The sequence below is a fragment of the Trichoderma ghanense genome, assembly GCF_004382785.1.
Source record: "Trichoderma ghanense strain CCMA-1212 chromosome Unknown scaffold_21, whole genome shotgun sequence".
Classification (NCBI taxonomy): Eukaryota; Fungi; Ascomycota; class Sordariomycetes; order Hypocreales; family Hypocreaceae; genus Trichoderma; species Trichoderma ghanense.
The window spans coordinates 208,228-222,879 of record NW_027395684.1 but is presented as its reverse complement, the minus strand read 5'-3'; the positions used below and the strand labels follow the sequence as shown (position 1 = coordinate 222,879).

Here is a 14,652-nt window from a genome sequence, read left to right as displayed (position 1 = left end):
TCATTTCCAGACGCTTACAAAATCATCAATCATCGTACCAAATTGCACTATAATAGACGTGAATGCAAGACATGGGAATCGCGCAGCTTGAACTTGATTGAGAAAGCGGAAAAAAATGAATGAAACAGAGGAAAATACAGTCCGAGGTTGACCATCACATTATACATCGTCGTCTGACGATTTATCCTCGTGGCGGTATGATAGAACGCTTACAGGCGTGCGCTTGGCGTTAAACACTGCGTGCATCTCATTAGTATCACCAATCACTCTTATACAACTCCTGGATCCTTATTGAAAACTCACAAATATCCATTTCTTCCAGCGACAGCCCCTTGGTTTCCTTGATAAAGAACCAGGTGTACAGGACGAGCGCCCAGTTGAAGCAGCAGAACATGAGAAAGGCCTTCCACCCGAGGTTGTTGACTGCCGGGGGCGTGACCTGGCTGAGGGTGAAGCCAAAGAGCCACTGGGTCGCTGCGCCGACGGCGATGCCTCCTTCGCGGACTCTTGTTGGGAAGATTTCGCTCATGTACAGCTGTTGATGTGGGTGAGCACCTCCTTTACCCAGGTCGGAGGGGGGTTTGGATAGACTTACCCATGGGATGGGACCCCAGGAGATGTTGAACGTCACTGCATTTCACTCCACGTCAGCAACTCAGACACAATAAATCACATTACGATGATCAGGGGAGAAAAAAAAACGCACTCGCTTCAAGAAAAATCATCGTCAACGACGCAATCGCCGGCGGCGTCAGCCTTCCCCCATCGACAGGCGGCGGATACCGCTGCGTGAGCACGCTGATGATGAACATGTAGGCGCCCATGAGGAACGAGCCCGCGAGCAGCGACCAGCGGCGGCCGATGCGCTCGACGAGGAAGAGCAGGAAGAATGCGCAGCTGACGACCTTGCAGACGCCGAAGAAGCCGCTGAGCAGGAGGGCGTTTTGGCCGGCGCCGACGGCTTGGAAGACTTGGGGGGAGACTGTGGTGCGACGTGTTAGTTCTATATCAGATGGGATGATATCGAGAGATGTGATCAGATGAAGGGTTGGATGGGATATATGCGGTGAGATGGTATTTGAGGGGGGAATAGCAAAGAAAAGATGTCAGATGGAGGGCATCAGATGAGAAGGGAGGGGACAATGTTCGTACAGTAGGCCAGGGACGTGTTTCCCGTCAACTGCGCTCCTACATCCTCAAGTCAGCAAACCCTCACATCAAGCCATCAGGAAAAGCAAATCAACAAAAACACACCAATCTGAAGCGTCACCGCCAAAAAGATTCGATGCCGATTCGCCGGCAACCAATACTCCCTCCACGAGACCCCCGCCGTCAACCTCTCCTCCTCCTCGATGCCCGCCACAATCTCGCGGAACTCCATCCGCACCTCGAGCCGGTCCCCTCCGCGGACCCAAATCAGCGACTCGAGCGCCTCCTCGTGCCGGTCGTGCTGCGCGAGCCACCGCGTGCTCTCACGGGTCAGCAGCATGCCCAGCCCGAGGATGCCCCCCGGGACGAGCTGCAGGGCGACGGGGACGCGCCACTGCCGGGTCGTGGCCGGGGCCATGTGCTGCGCGGCGCCGTAGTCGACCCAGTAGCTGGCGGAGACGCCGAGGGTGAAGAAGAACTGGAAGAGGGAGCCGAGCTGGCCGCGGATTTCCTTGGGGGCCATTTCGGCCGAGTACATGGGGATGATGACGGTTGCGACGCCTGTGATGCGGCACCGTGTCAGTGGAGTCGTGCGTATGAAAGCAGTAATCGCCATGATGGTGGTGAGGTGGGAATAGATGGTGGTATGTTTTACCTGCTCCGATGCCGGATATCGTCCGGCCGGCGTACCATGTTGCGATGCCATGCTGGTAAAAGAGCTGCAATATGGCGCCGATGTTGAAGATGAGCGAAGCCACGGCCAGCGCCCATCGCCGGCCATACCGCGCGGTGAACGGCCACACAAACAAGCACGAGAAGAATGCTACGCATACACCAGTCAACCATGGGCAATTTCAACCATCAGAATGGATTTATATGAGCGGATAAATACCTCCCGCCTGCAGCAGACTGGCCGACAGCGAGGCGACGTTCTCCTTCTCGCGCTCGCTAAAGCCCATGTCCCGCTGGAAGGACTGCAGCGTCAGGACGCCGCCCACGATGCCCGTGTCGTAGGCGAAGAGGAAGGAGCCGACACATGATAGGGCGACGAGGTACGTTGCCCTCCATGTGCCGAGGCGCGTCATGATGGGCTTTGGGCGAGGGTTTGCATGGGGGTGATGGTTAGAGGATGGAGGTGTCTGTCTAGCAGTACATATGAGGAGACGTTAGGTGTTATTAGATACGGAGGCTGGGAGAAGGGGATGAGAAGCAGGAATCTGGGTAGATGAAGCCCTTGATGGATCGATGGAGGGAATTGTGAGGTTTGAGTCTCAAGGTGAGGCGATTTACGGCTTGCAAACGGGTTTGGTTTTGACGTAATCGGGGCTGATCTGCTGCCGTCCATTACATTACATGCAGGCGGAGTGCCGTACATGTCCGTCTACCTATTACCTTACACGATCAATTCATCCGGGAGCAAACAGAATAGCCATACAATTCACTATCCCGGACAGGACACACGCTGACTATTCCCTATCTATGGTGTGACCGGCCATACAAGCACACCGCAGCTTATCACATCGCCCATTCATCCTCTTTTACCTAAAAACATTTCTCGGCTCACGAGGCAAGGGAAAGAAGGCTTGGCTGCGGGGAAATTGCTAGCTTCGTGCGGAGACGGGGGACGTTTGCATGATATTTGTCCGATTTATCCTTGTGAATGATTTACTCTCGATTTCCTCTTTAGGGGGTGGTCCACTGGTTGTACAGTACAGATCCAGCGGGTTTTCGGTCTTAATGAGATTATAGAGTCTATAGAGGATAAAACTCCTACTGTTATCCTGTTTAAGAGTTGAGATGAAAAGACGGAGGAGGGCATGTTGTATCTGTGGCTTGTGGGGGCGGGGACGAAAGAGGCTGGAAATCTGGGGTTTAGTTTCCGGGGAGGAGGGTCGGCTATGGTGGGAGCTATTGATTGAGGCGTCGGCTCTCTTGAACAGGAACAAGACCAAAGGTGAATTGACTTTTGGTTATTTTCTTCATGGCGTTGGGTGTGTACTCCGCCTCGACTACTTGATTCACTGATTAATGTCTGGCTGGTTGATGCCATCGACAAACGGTTATATACAAAGGCAGGGGTCAAACAAAGCCGGAAATCACCAGGCTTGACATTACGAGTGAATCCATGCCTTTTGCACAGACAATCAGGTTCCCTACAGACAACAACTTGGTGAATCGAAAAAAAATGAAGATGAAACTGTTTGATGAAGCGGCAAGTCTGCATATATACGAATCCTGTCTACTCTTCAACCGCAATGTCTGTCGTCCGCTGCGGCGCCACATGCAGGCTCCCCTCGCTCAAAGACGCAGCAACATGGGCTTCACTCAGGAGATGCATCCAAAGACAAAGTTTTACGCTTTCAACCCGCTGAGTTGGTCTTGGAGGTCATGTCAAGGAGAAGTCAATTTCGCACTGAGCCCTGCGCCAGGTATATCTTAGCCAATGTCATCCCATCAACTTCCATCCCAATAACAATCGCTTCCTTCACAAGCTTCATCAATTCCAACCCCAGCCTACAACCAAGACAGCTCCCATCATCTGCTGCAATCACTCGTATTATCAAAACATTGAGAATCCCACCATGGCGCGCGATCCACTCTTCAGCCGCCGCTCCAGTCGCTCCAGCCGCCATAGCTCCAGGCCGAGAAAGACGTGCAACGCCCCTGATTGCCATCGCGAGCGCATGTCCAAGTCTCACGACGGCGAGACAAGAAACTCCAAGTTCTGCCACAGGCGTATTTTCACTCCTTTCATTCCTTGTAGTCCCGGGTAGATTTCGTCATCTGACGGCTGTTGCAGATTGCTGTTCATTGAGTCCCGGTCTGGGCCTGTGCTGCGCTGAAAAGAGGTCTTCGGATGCCTTTTGCCATGAACGTGTGTTTTCCCATTCCAGAAATTCCTCACTCACAGACGGCTTATTACAATAAATAGATTCGACGTGTGTCGTTGAGGGCTGCAAGTCACGAATCGATCAGTCCTCCTCCTCCAGGCGTCTATGCCTCCAACGTAAGACCTCTTCAAAACCCACCCCCGTATTTTCCCATACTTACACGAATTGGCTCAGACAAATGCCACATCCAAAACTGCAACAACCGCGTCGACGCTCCTTCGTACAATTTCTGCTGGGAACATGATCGCGCCGTCTTTGACAGCTTCCGGCTCACTCGCATTCTCCCCGTTGCGGTGTACCCTACTCCTTCGCCGTCGCCGTCGCCTCCGCCTGCTTCGCCTCGGCTTCCAGTGCGCCAGGAATCGGTGGAGAGTGTCGTTGCTACTGATGAACCATTGGCTGTTCCTCACACAAGCACTACTCCGAGTGTGAAGGATGAGCCTCGTGCGCCTGTTCAAGACGCTGCCGTCAATGCAATTACGCCTGTCCCAGTCGCCGCTCCAGTGGATCAAACCTCGGAGGTAAAGACCGAAGTCACCGCTCTAGGAATTGGACGAGACAAAACTCAAACGTGGAAGGAGGAGGAAGGTCTGCCGACATTCTTCTCTGGGGTTGGCGTTGGGATTTGTATACTGCTACAGATCGTCTATGCTCTTGTACAGCTGTTGTTGGAACTGGTGCGGGGAGCCAAAAAGGGGTGGTGAATGAGAAGTGAAGAGACAGGAAGAAGATGAACGTTGGCGATGAAAGAGATGGAATGCTTTGGTTTTACTCCGCGATGTAACAACATGTCATTGGGAAGATGCTAATCTCAACTGTGAATTTATCCGTATGTCTATGGCTCTCGAAAAAGTTTAAACAAAGAAACAAACAAACACAATACAAAGCAACCCTCATCCAGAGGCAGATCAATCCGACCCGTAGAGAAGCTCATAATACGCCTCAAGCATATGCCTCAACGAGCGGAACGTCAACCCCTCCCCAATATTCTCCACCAGCTTCGCCTCATCCCGAATCTCAACCATAAACGCCGCGTCGGAAAGATACTTTGGGTTTACACCAGCATTCGGTCCATACGCAAGCAACTCAATGAATTCTCCCTTGGGCTCCGGCTCCGGCGAATAAGGCGTAGTCTCCCACTGCGGCGGCCGAGAGAACGTCGGGGGCAGGATAACCACGATGCCGAGCTCGTCCACGATGTCGATGCTGAGCGCCGTGTGGAGCGTCTCGACGAGGGATTCGGTGAGGAGCAGGGACCGAGGAGGGTAGTCCTTGTCGCCGAAATAGTCGTGCGTTGGGCTGGGAGGGCCGCTGGGGGGGTCGACGGGGTAGAAGAGGGGGGAGCTGGGGCCGGAGCGCGGGATGTAGGAGGTGTAGGCGCTGTGTTTGAGGCCGATTAGTTGGAGGGTCTGGAAGGGGCGGGGGTCGACGGGGAGGAGAGGGCCGGGGAGTGCGAGTTCTGAGATGTCGGAGTGGGAGAGGGCTGAGCTGGGGCCGTGAGAGACGGGATAGGGGGGGATGGGATAGGGAGTGCGTTGGGACTGGATGTGGGAGGTGAGGCGGGAGGGGCTGGGGCTACGGGAGATGGGGTAGGGGAGAGATGTGCAAGGCATCTTGGAGAGGATTTGGTAGGGCTGGGATATGGGATGGGGCGCTTGAGAGTGTTGGAGATGGTGTTTGTTGTGGAAGTGTGAGTTGGTGATTAGATCGAGTAACCGGGCAGCTTCGTAGATTATATGCACCGTTTAACTACACCTGGCACGGGAATGAATTGAATGCTATTGTTGTTCATGGAGGCTGATACTCCTGCTAATTGAGACTGCGTTTTGCGTCTTTTCTCAAGCAACTCTCTCTATGTGTTCATGATGTTGAAGTTGAACATGCCTGACAGTTCACACGTGTTCAAGCACACGACCATTTGAACAAACCCGCTACTCTGTTCTAGATTGTAAGTGAAATTGTATAAAGCGCTATCAATATATAACAAAGAATGCTCCTTTCAGGGCAGAAGAAATGCTTCCTTGACATACCCACGCAGACGAGTGCTACAGACTTTTCTTCCACTCGACTGCAGAGCATCGTTGAGATTCGGGATCGATGGCTGAGTGCGTAGTGAACCACTCTCGATTGAATTCCTACCGAGGCATTGGGGGGGTAATATGGGTTAAACCGAAGTCTCTTGGCTTCACTCGGGTCTCTTATATACTCTTCAGTTTTTGGCTTCTGCAGCGAGTCTTGTATACTCCATACAACTATCATCAACCGTTCAACCGATCAACTTGACAACACTATAGCCCATCCCAAGCCAACCCAAGTCAAGCCACGCACAACCAACCCTCCGAAACTCAATTCAAAGAGCACAAAACTACCCCGAGCCGAGCCCAAACGAAGGCGTCAACTCCCTCAAGCTACCCCAAAGCATCACCACTAGCACTATATCTCGCAAACCAGCCATTCTCCAAACATTCATGAAGGCCGGTTCCAACAAACCACGTAATCAATGGCAGCAGTTCCACATCAGTCCCATCCCATGACGTCTGCACGCCAGCAAAAAAAAAAAAAAAAAAAAAAAAAAAAAAAGGCTCCGCGGCACTGCCTATATTTGGACGTTCAACCCATGTTATGACTAGTCCCGGTCGCCTACGCCGTAATCCTGTCTTACGTCTACACCTGGCTTTCCACACCGAGGTGTGCAAATGTCCGGAGGGCAAAATCATGCGATCCACGCAAGCCTTTTCGGACCCGACATCTCCTTTCCGCCGTGTCTTTGGCGTACGTAGTACGGTTGATGCGGGCGTGTCGGCTTCGCCATGGCAACGTACGAGTCGTAAGATGCACGTTTCCACGAGATGCTCCAGTGCATTCTTCTTGGCAATGGGGGCTGTGGATTGTCTACATGTCCAAGATGTCTCATACGGCACTGTACTACTGTATGAATGTATATGTGTAGGCAGGGAGTAAGTGCCCCGTCGTGCGGTGTACAAGCAATGGTTCGACGATGGCTTGTTTTCATTATGCCATATACGTACATGCTTGTAGGACATGCATAAAAAAAAACGAGTTGCCCGGCCACCTTGATTGCTTGCTAGATAGGCTGTGCTTGTGGTGGTGACACGGCAGATCGCAGTGGCGCGGGAATGCCGACAAGATGCAAAGAAGCAAATGCTTCGATCAAATGCCTTGTTCCTCTTCCATCTTTCTGCGTCTCCCGTCACATCACAGCTCGTTCGTATTTCATTTCATTCAGGAAACACTTGCTTCGTGAAGTCCCAACGCAAGAAATTATGCTTGAACAAATTTCATAATTCAAGGCCCCCCGTAATACCGGGGGATCAGCAACCGCATGTCATGTCTTACACTCACCTCAGCCCGAAGCAAAGTCGGTGATGTCAAACCCGCGATCCGCACGGAATGACATCAGAAGGGCCGACCCTCGCATCAAGCACCCGTAAGAGGATGCAAAAAATAGAAAACTAGAATAGAAAAAAAGCACCGCCTTCTGGAGCACAGGAATTCGATGGGAAAGAATTGCAACCCTGAATCGTATTCAACATTGCCACCGAAATACGCATCTCTACGTTTGCAGCATACAGCACAGCAGAGGACTCCATATTCGTACATACACGAAGAGGGAATGGCGGCACTGCAACAGAAAGGCGAGGGTCCGACCTCTCTGGTGGAGCTGCATGTATGTAAGAAGGAGAGACACGCATAGACAGACAGACAGACAGACAGAGCCTCGCTTCGCCCAACCTCGTGATTTTTAACCCTGGTCTCCGAAACTGGGGGTCCTTGCAAGCAGGCATCGATCATTGGACAAGAAAAGCTGGAGAACTGGATGATCGGCGGAGCTGTTTTTGGACTCGAACTCTATCTACAATCAGAAGGAAGAAGAAAAGACGGAGCTTTGACGAAGGGAGTCGATGAGCTGGGGGTCACGCGGGACGGCGTCTTGTCTGCGCACTGTGGCTGCCCTTTAACACAAGTATCTTATCCATATCTCATGCTTTCATCCATTGCTGTATGTAGAAGAGGCGTGAGCAAAGAGTGATACTTGCGGAATGGATACGTACAGTGCGGCTGTTGCAGCTGAAGGGCCACGAGCAAGGCCCAGAGACAAGACGGCGATTCGTATTCCGGGAGGAACACTGCAGCTTGCTTTTCTTTGCGCCTCCACTTGCACTATCTTGGGGCACCTAATGCTGTGTTCATTCTTTTTTTGGTGAATTTTTTTGCCTTTTCGTCATGGCATTGGCTTTGTTTGAGTTGGGGGGGCTTTTGATGGGGGTCCCCTTGAAGAAAAGTATAAAGAGGAGAGCTGGGAACCCTGAGCCTCGATCAATCTGACAACTCAAAACTCAATATCACTGCCGAATCAACTACCTACTCAGCTCTCTCCATCCTATTCTTCCTCTTCACCGCCAACTTTTCCATCCTCTTCACTCAAAGCTCCTCAACCAACCGCCCAAAATGCAACTCCTCGCACTCCTCGTCGCCGCCACCACCCTCATCACCTCTACCAACGCCCTCTTCATCCCCCGCAACGCCCACGTCGCCGACTTCCGCCTCTACAGCGCCGAGGGCTGCCACGACGGCAACCTCGGCGTCTGGACTGTCATTGACGACGACTTTGCCAATGGCGAGTGCAAGGGCCTGAACGGCGAGGAGCCGCTGTCGCTGAGCTTGACGGACATTAACAAGGGCTGCACCTGTAAGAATCCCTCTCCCTCTGTCTTTATTACCCTTCCCATATCTAGGGTTCTAGTTTGTAGATTTGCTTGTATGACTGACTTGGGGCTTGATGGTAGTCACGGCTTACACCGACGACAAGTGCACCGCCGGCGAAACGAATCTCGCCACGGGCCAATGCTTCAACAGCGCCGACGGCTGGCAAGCCTGGAGCATGAAGTGCGACTACAAGGACTAAAAAGTCGGGCTCCATATTCTTCACCCCCCCCTTTTTTTTTTTTTCCATCCCCTCTACTATGATCTGGTCTGCTTCACCGCAAGTTTTGCCAGCATTAAACTCTTTTTTTTTTCTATCATTTTTCATTCCTTACACGGTGGAGTTTATTATGGGAATCAGGTACACTGGACTGCCGCACGCGCACAACGCATTATGAAGGGTAACTTTATTGGCATTGGGAGAAACGGGCATTCTCGGTCTTAATGGATATGGCGAGGCGAGGCAAGGCGATGATTTGTTTTTCTTTTATGACGGTCTTTTTTTTAATGATGATGCATACATGTATACATACATATACACGTTGACGAACGGGGGGAGTGGTAATAATTCATGTACGGTAGTAAATGAGAGCAACAGCGCCAGCGAGGCAAACGAATACGCGTCAATTGCAACACACAAGGACAATCATCTGTTCACTGTGATCCTATTACTTCATGCACACTACATGAGGACATGGCATGACCGCCTCATGGACTCCAATGGCCCCGATAGTCCGGCATCGGTGTAAAGTAGATGGAAAAGCTTGGCTGATCATGACATGATGGCGTCCATTCGCCTCATGCTGTACGCCCCAACACTCGGTGAAGAATTAGTGTGTAGGTAAGGTATGGTGGTTGAATGGTAGCGAAGACACGAATATGTCGTGCAAAAGCGGCTTATGCACTGCTGCGCTTGCGAATGGTCAGATGACGTTGAGTTGGATGGGTGTGTGGTTGAGAGGTGAACGAACGGCGATGAAATTGTTCGGCTGTGAGTGTTCAGGGAGACGATTTGTGGTTCGACTTGCAGTGTCCATTCATGAAAGAGACTTGATGAATGAAAGAGTCTCTTGAAGGATGAAAGAATTCCTTGAAGGATGAAAAAATTCTTGGATGAAAAAAATCTCTCAATCTCTTACAATGGCAACAAGTGGCAATAGAAACGAATAAACACACGTTTCATGTTCTTCGCATTTCACGTAGTCGTGCAACTGTTCACTCAATGACCACGACATGCCCAAACATCGGTCCAGGTCGCATAAACTCGCCTCAACGAAATCTGCAAATCCTGTTCGCGCTTTTATTTGCTCTAGACTAAACGCATCTAGTCAATCTTGAGAGCAACCTTGGCAAAGTGCTTGCCCGACCACTGGTACTCGTACGCCTCCTTGAGCTCCTCCAGCTTAAACACCTTGTCGTCCACCACAGGCCGCAGCGCCTCGGGGTGCGCCTCAATCGCCTCGAGCATCTCCTCCATCTGCGTCCTGCTGCCCACGAGGATGCCCCTCGCCGTGAACAGGTTGCTCAGGCACTGCAGGAACCCAGGCTCCTTGTCCGCGGTTCCTCCCACGAAGCCGATGATGTCGATGATGCCCTCCATCTTGACGGCGGCGATGCTCTGCTCCATCTCCTTGGCGCCGGCCACCTGCACCACGTGGTCCACGCCGCGGCCGCCCGTCAGGCTCTTGGCCGTCTGGCCCCAGTTGGGGTCCTCCTTGTAGTTGATGATGTGGTCCGCGCCGAGCTTCTTGAGCAGCGCCTCCTTGTCCTTGGAGCCCGTCGTGGCAATGACCTTTGCGCCGACGGCCTTTGCAAACTGCAGCGCGAAGATGCTGACGCCGCCGGTGCCCTGGACGAGCACCCAGTGGCCGGCGCGCACGACGTGGTCGGCGGAGCCGAAGAGGGCGTTCCAGGACGTCAGGCCGGCGCAGGTGAGCGTCGCGGCCTCGACGGGCGTCAGGTGGGAGGGGCAGCGCACGAGGGCCTCCTCGCTGAAGGCGCCGTAGTTGCGGAACGTGCCGTCGCGCACGCCGCCGGTGCCCGTGGCGACGGACTGGGGCGTGAGGCTGCCGCCCAGGTGGCCCTGGTTGAAGACGGTGATGACCTTGTCGCCGGGCTTGAAGCGGCTGACGTGCTTGCCGACGGAGACGACGGTTCCAGCGCCATCAGATCCGGGGATGACGTTGGGGGCCACGCCGAAGGGGTATTCGCCCCTGGCGATGATGAGATCACGGTACTGTTCACGCCTAGTCAGGGACTGTTGTTTCATAGAGAGCATAGATTGCCGGTCAACTCACGTTGAGAGATGCGCCCTCGACTGCAATGTCCGTGTCAGCACTAGAACATGGAACTGTCATGACAATTCGACAGTAGACTCACTCTTCACCAGGACCTGGCTGTCACCAAGCTCGGGCAGAGGCTGCTCGGAGAACTTGAGGCCATCGAAGCCGGTTCCTGAAACTACGTTCCACTGCTTGACGGTCTTGGGAACTGCGATGGAGGCCATTGTGATGTGATGTGATGTGATGTGATATGAAGTTGGCTCAGAAATCGGGATTGTGACGGAGATGGGTCGCAGTGTTTCGTCTGTTTACCAGCAACGAACGAATTGAGACTTTAGACAAGACTCAAAGAGAACTCGACACAAGTAATGAGTTGGGGATGAGGAGGGAGATCAGTTTAAGCTGCTTGACAGAATCGCCCGATGGCAAAACTGGGGATCGAGGCCCCGGTATATGTAGCTTCGTGGCATTTCCTTCAGTTTCCGCCGACTCGCGCATCCTGGTATGCAGACAACCCGCAGTTCCACCTTTTGACTTTGACGCCAAAAAGTAGGCCCATGTCATCGGATTTGTAAGTTGCAACCTTGAGAGCACGTTTAACGCGATCCCCGATCCACTGACCGGCTGTTCGAGCCGAGGATTCTTTCAGCACCATCATGGACGCACTCTGGCTGCTGGCCACCCCCCGTGGTTGACCCAATGGTTGACCCCCGTGGTTGACATGTCGAACACGTCATGCAAACACCAGCGAAGCCACGTCGAAACATCTCGATGCGCAACCACAACAGCAGATGGATGAGTGCCAATTCATCGCTGGAAAACTCGCATTCTCATCTCGAATCTGCGTGATGGTCCCACGTCTGCGGAACTTTCCGTGCAGTGAGGCAAACGTCAGTCGAGGCCAGACGGGGTTGACAAGGATGCAGCGTCCTTCGTTACAACGGGAGTTGAGGGCAGCGAGTGTTCAATTGGTAATCGAAAGTGGTCGAACTATGCAAAATGCGTCCTACCAATAGCCGGCTTAGAAATCCAGAAGAGGAGTTGATTGCTCTTCTAGGCAAAGATGCTCCAGTTAGTTGCGGATTCGACCAGTTGGAGACGAGCCGGGGATTAGAAGGGCGGATCGGGGTCAAGATCCGGCGCCACCTGAGGCTCGGCAGCCATGAAGCCATAGTCCATACGATGGATTTGCATCGTGGCTTGAGTTGAAGATGGTGACAGCTGAGTTGGTGTGCTTAGTCCTTGATGGCCATGCTTTGCTTTGTCCATGTTGTTTCTTCAACGTCGTCAGATCCAAGACTTGAGTCAAGATTGTCAGATCAAGTGCTGACCTGAAACTGGCTCCCTATGCGATTAAGCGAGCATCCTGCTCCCGGGGTACATGTACTTGTAAGCCCATCTAAACCACACGGAAACTTAGTAAGCCACTGAATCTTCCAACGTGGCAGCAACCGCTGGACTTGGTCTATATCCAGGCAAGTTGGCGGCTGTGCAATCCTCTGCTCATCAAACCATCCGGACAAAGCCTCGTTTTTTGCTGCTCTGAGGCAGTAATCACAAGTAAATGACACGTATGAGGCGGCCTCAACAGGACACCTGTCCATGAGTATTTTCTGTGGTTTAAGAAGAGAGATACTAGACGCCGGATGAGCCAGGAACCGATGTAAATGATAGAACAGCAACTATAGACTTACACACTCAACTCGTAAGCCAGCATCAAACCTCTCATATCGACCTGCATCCATACACGCACTCCTGCAGCCCGCTGACCTCTCCACAGCTTCATCACGCAGCGGTCAATCCAACGCCTTCCCTGATCCATCCACCAAGCATGGCCCAGATCCTGGTCCAAGACTCTCTCCAGCCTCCCCAGCCGGCGGTGGGACCGGTGCCGCGACCGCCGCTGTCCCGGATCCCGTCGAGCCCCGGCCCCGGATCCGGATCGGCGGCGGCGGCGGCCAGGACGGGCATCGTCGTCTTCTCGGGCGGCAGCGCGGCCAACAGCCTCGTCGACGTGTTTGAGGGCGTCCGGCGGGCCAGCGCGGCGACGCTGAGCTACGTGATTCCCATCTCGGACAACGGCGGCAGCACGAGCGAGATTATCCGCGTGTTTGGAGGGCCAGGTGAGTTTGATGTCCTCTCACATCACTCTTTGTCCCTCACATCACTCTTGCCTTCTCGCATCCCTCTTTGTCCCTCATAGCACTCACTGTTCGATCCTCATATCGCTCATCCCTCTACATCATCTCACACTCTGACCCGCCCCAGGCATCGGAGACGTCCGCTCCCGCCTCGTCCGCCTCATCCCAGCCGACAACAAGCCCGAAACGGCCGCCATCAAGCACCTCTTCAACCACCGCCTGCCGCCCTCGTACGCCGCCGCCCGCGCCGAGTGGTTCGACATCGTCGAGGGCACGCACCCGCTGTGGCTCGCCATCCCCTCGCCCAAGCGCGAGCTCGTCCGGTCCTTCTTCAACAGTTTCAACCTCGAGGTCGTCAAGCGCATGCGGCCGACCAGCCGCTTCGACTACTCCGGCTCCAGCGTCGGCAACCTGTTCCTGACGGGCGCCCGCCTCTTCACCGGCAGCTTCGAGGCCGCCATCTGCCTGCTGAGCTCCATCTGCGCGGTTCCCGAGAGCGTCGCCGTCCTGCCGGCGCTCAACACCAACTTTGCGCACCACATCGCCGCCGGCCTCGTCGACGGCACCGTCATCACCGGCCAGAACGACATCTCGCACCCCAGCGCCCCGACGGCCGCCGTCCCGCTGCCGGGCCCCAGCCCCGGAACGCACACGCCCGCGCTGTCGACGAACCACGACCTCGACGAGAGCGACGTCGAGGACGCCAACCTCCCCGGCAGCCTCCCCGCGCTGCGCCGCCCGGCCATCGCCGTGTCCAAGCAGGACGAGGAGGACCTCCCCTGCCGCATCGACCGCATCTGGTACATCAACCCGTACGGCCAGGAGATGCGGCTGCCCGCGAACCCGCGCGTGCTCGACGCCCTGCGCGGCGCGCACACCGTCATCTACAGCATCGGCTCGCTCTTCACGTCGCTGGTGCCCAGCCTCGTGCTCAAGGGCGTGGGCGAGGCCGTCGCCAGCCCGCTGATCCGGAACAAGATCCTCGTCCTCAACGGCACCGTCGACCGCGAGACGGGGCCGTCGACCGACCCCTTTTCCGGGCTGGACTTTGTGGCGACGATTGCAAACGCGTGCGCCGACTCGAGGGGCCTGCCGCGGCCGAGCAGGGCCGAGTATGCGCAGTACGTGACGCATGTCATTTACGTCGAGGGGCCTACGAGTCCCGTCGTCAATAGGCAGGTGTTTGCGGAGCTGGGGATTGACACGACGAGGTTGTACGGGCCGAAAGACGGGCAGGGCAAGGGCGGGCGATACGATGCGAAGGCGTTGGAGCAGACGCTGGAGAGCATCATTGGGCGCAAGGACACGCGGCCGGACAAGAGCCGGCGGAACACCTTGGTGGGATGACGGGAATAGACGATGTATTATGTGATGTTCACAGCATAGAAACAAAGACATCAAGAAAGATTTGCCAGCGAACGGCACGGTATCAAATCTATACCAACACTCCTCCATCCTCTCCCA

The 14,652-nt window shown here is 54.3% G+C and overlaps 6 protein-coding genes across 6 annotated transcripts; 3 read left to right on the top strand and 3 right to left on the bottom strand.

The window, feature by feature from the left end:
* Nucleotides 1–159: 159 nt before the first annotated feature.
* CCMA1212_010074 (Quinate permease) lies at nucleotides 160–2,234 on the bottom strand (the record flags this gene model as incomplete). Its single annotated transcript, XM_073707129.1, has 8 exons — nucleotides 160–236; nucleotides 304–535; nucleotides 596–630; nucleotides 707–982; nucleotides 1,153–1,188; nucleotides 1,255–1,710; nucleotides 1,805–1,972; nucleotides 2,042–2,234. 8 exons carry the CDS (start codon nucleotides 2,232–2,234, stop codon nucleotides 160–162), a joined length of 1,473 nt encoding a protein of 490 aa, XP_073554418.1.
* A 1,497-nt stretch (nucleotides 2,235–3,731) lies between these two features.
* CCMA1212_010073 (uncharacterized protein) lies at nucleotides 3,732–4,744 on the top strand (the record flags this gene model as incomplete). The annotated part of the gene is made up of 4 exons (XM_073707128.1): nucleotides 3,732–3,885; nucleotides 3,950–4,024; nucleotides 4,082–4,156; nucleotides 4,215–4,744. The coding sequence occupies 4 exons, from the start codon at nucleotides 3,732–3,734 to the stop codon at nucleotides 4,742–4,744; spliced, it is 834 nt and encodes a 277-aa protein (XP_073554425.1).
* A 204-nt stretch (nucleotides 4,745–4,948) lies between these two features.
* Nucleotides 4,949–5,653, bottom strand: CCMA1212_010072 (uncharacterized protein; the record flags this gene model as incomplete). The annotated part of the gene is made up of 1 exon (XM_073707127.1): nucleotides 4,949–5,653. The coding sequence occupies one exon, from the start codon at nucleotides 5,651–5,653 to the stop codon at nucleotides 4,949–4,951; it is 705 nt and encodes a 234-aa protein (XP_073554424.1).
* A 2,668-nt stretch (nucleotides 5,654–8,321) lies between these two features.
* On the top strand, nucleotides 8,322–8,967 carry CCMA1212_010071 (uncharacterized protein; the record flags this gene model as incomplete). Its single annotated transcript, XM_073707126.1, has 3 exons — nucleotides 8,322–8,327; nucleotides 8,490–8,751; nucleotides 8,849–8,967. 3 exons carry the CDS (start codon nucleotides 8,322–8,324, stop codon nucleotides 8,965–8,967), a joined length of 387 nt encoding a protein of 128 aa, XP_073554423.1.
* Nucleotides 8,968–10,089: 1,122 nt separating this feature from the next.
* On the bottom strand, nucleotides 10,090–11,271 carry CCMA1212_010070 (uncharacterized protein; the record flags this gene model as incomplete). Its single annotated transcript, XM_073707125.1, has 3 exons — nucleotides 10,090–11,001; nucleotides 11,063–11,082; nucleotides 11,145–11,271. The coding sequence occupies 3 exons, from the start codon at nucleotides 11,269–11,271 to the stop codon at nucleotides 10,090–10,092; spliced, it is 1,059 nt and encodes a 352-aa protein (XP_073554422.1).
* A 1,340-nt stretch (nucleotides 11,272–12,611) lies between these two features.
* Nucleotides 12,612–14,535, top strand: CCMA1212_010069 (Uncharacterized protein; the record flags this gene model as incomplete). Its single annotated transcript, XM_073707124.1, has 3 exons — nucleotides 12,612–12,618; nucleotides 12,841–13,170; nucleotides 13,316–14,535. 3 exons carry the CDS (start codon nucleotides 12,612–12,614, stop codon nucleotides 14,533–14,535), a joined length of 1,557 nt encoding a protein of 518 aa, XP_073554354.1.
* Nucleotides 14,536–14,652: the final 117 nt, after the last annotated feature.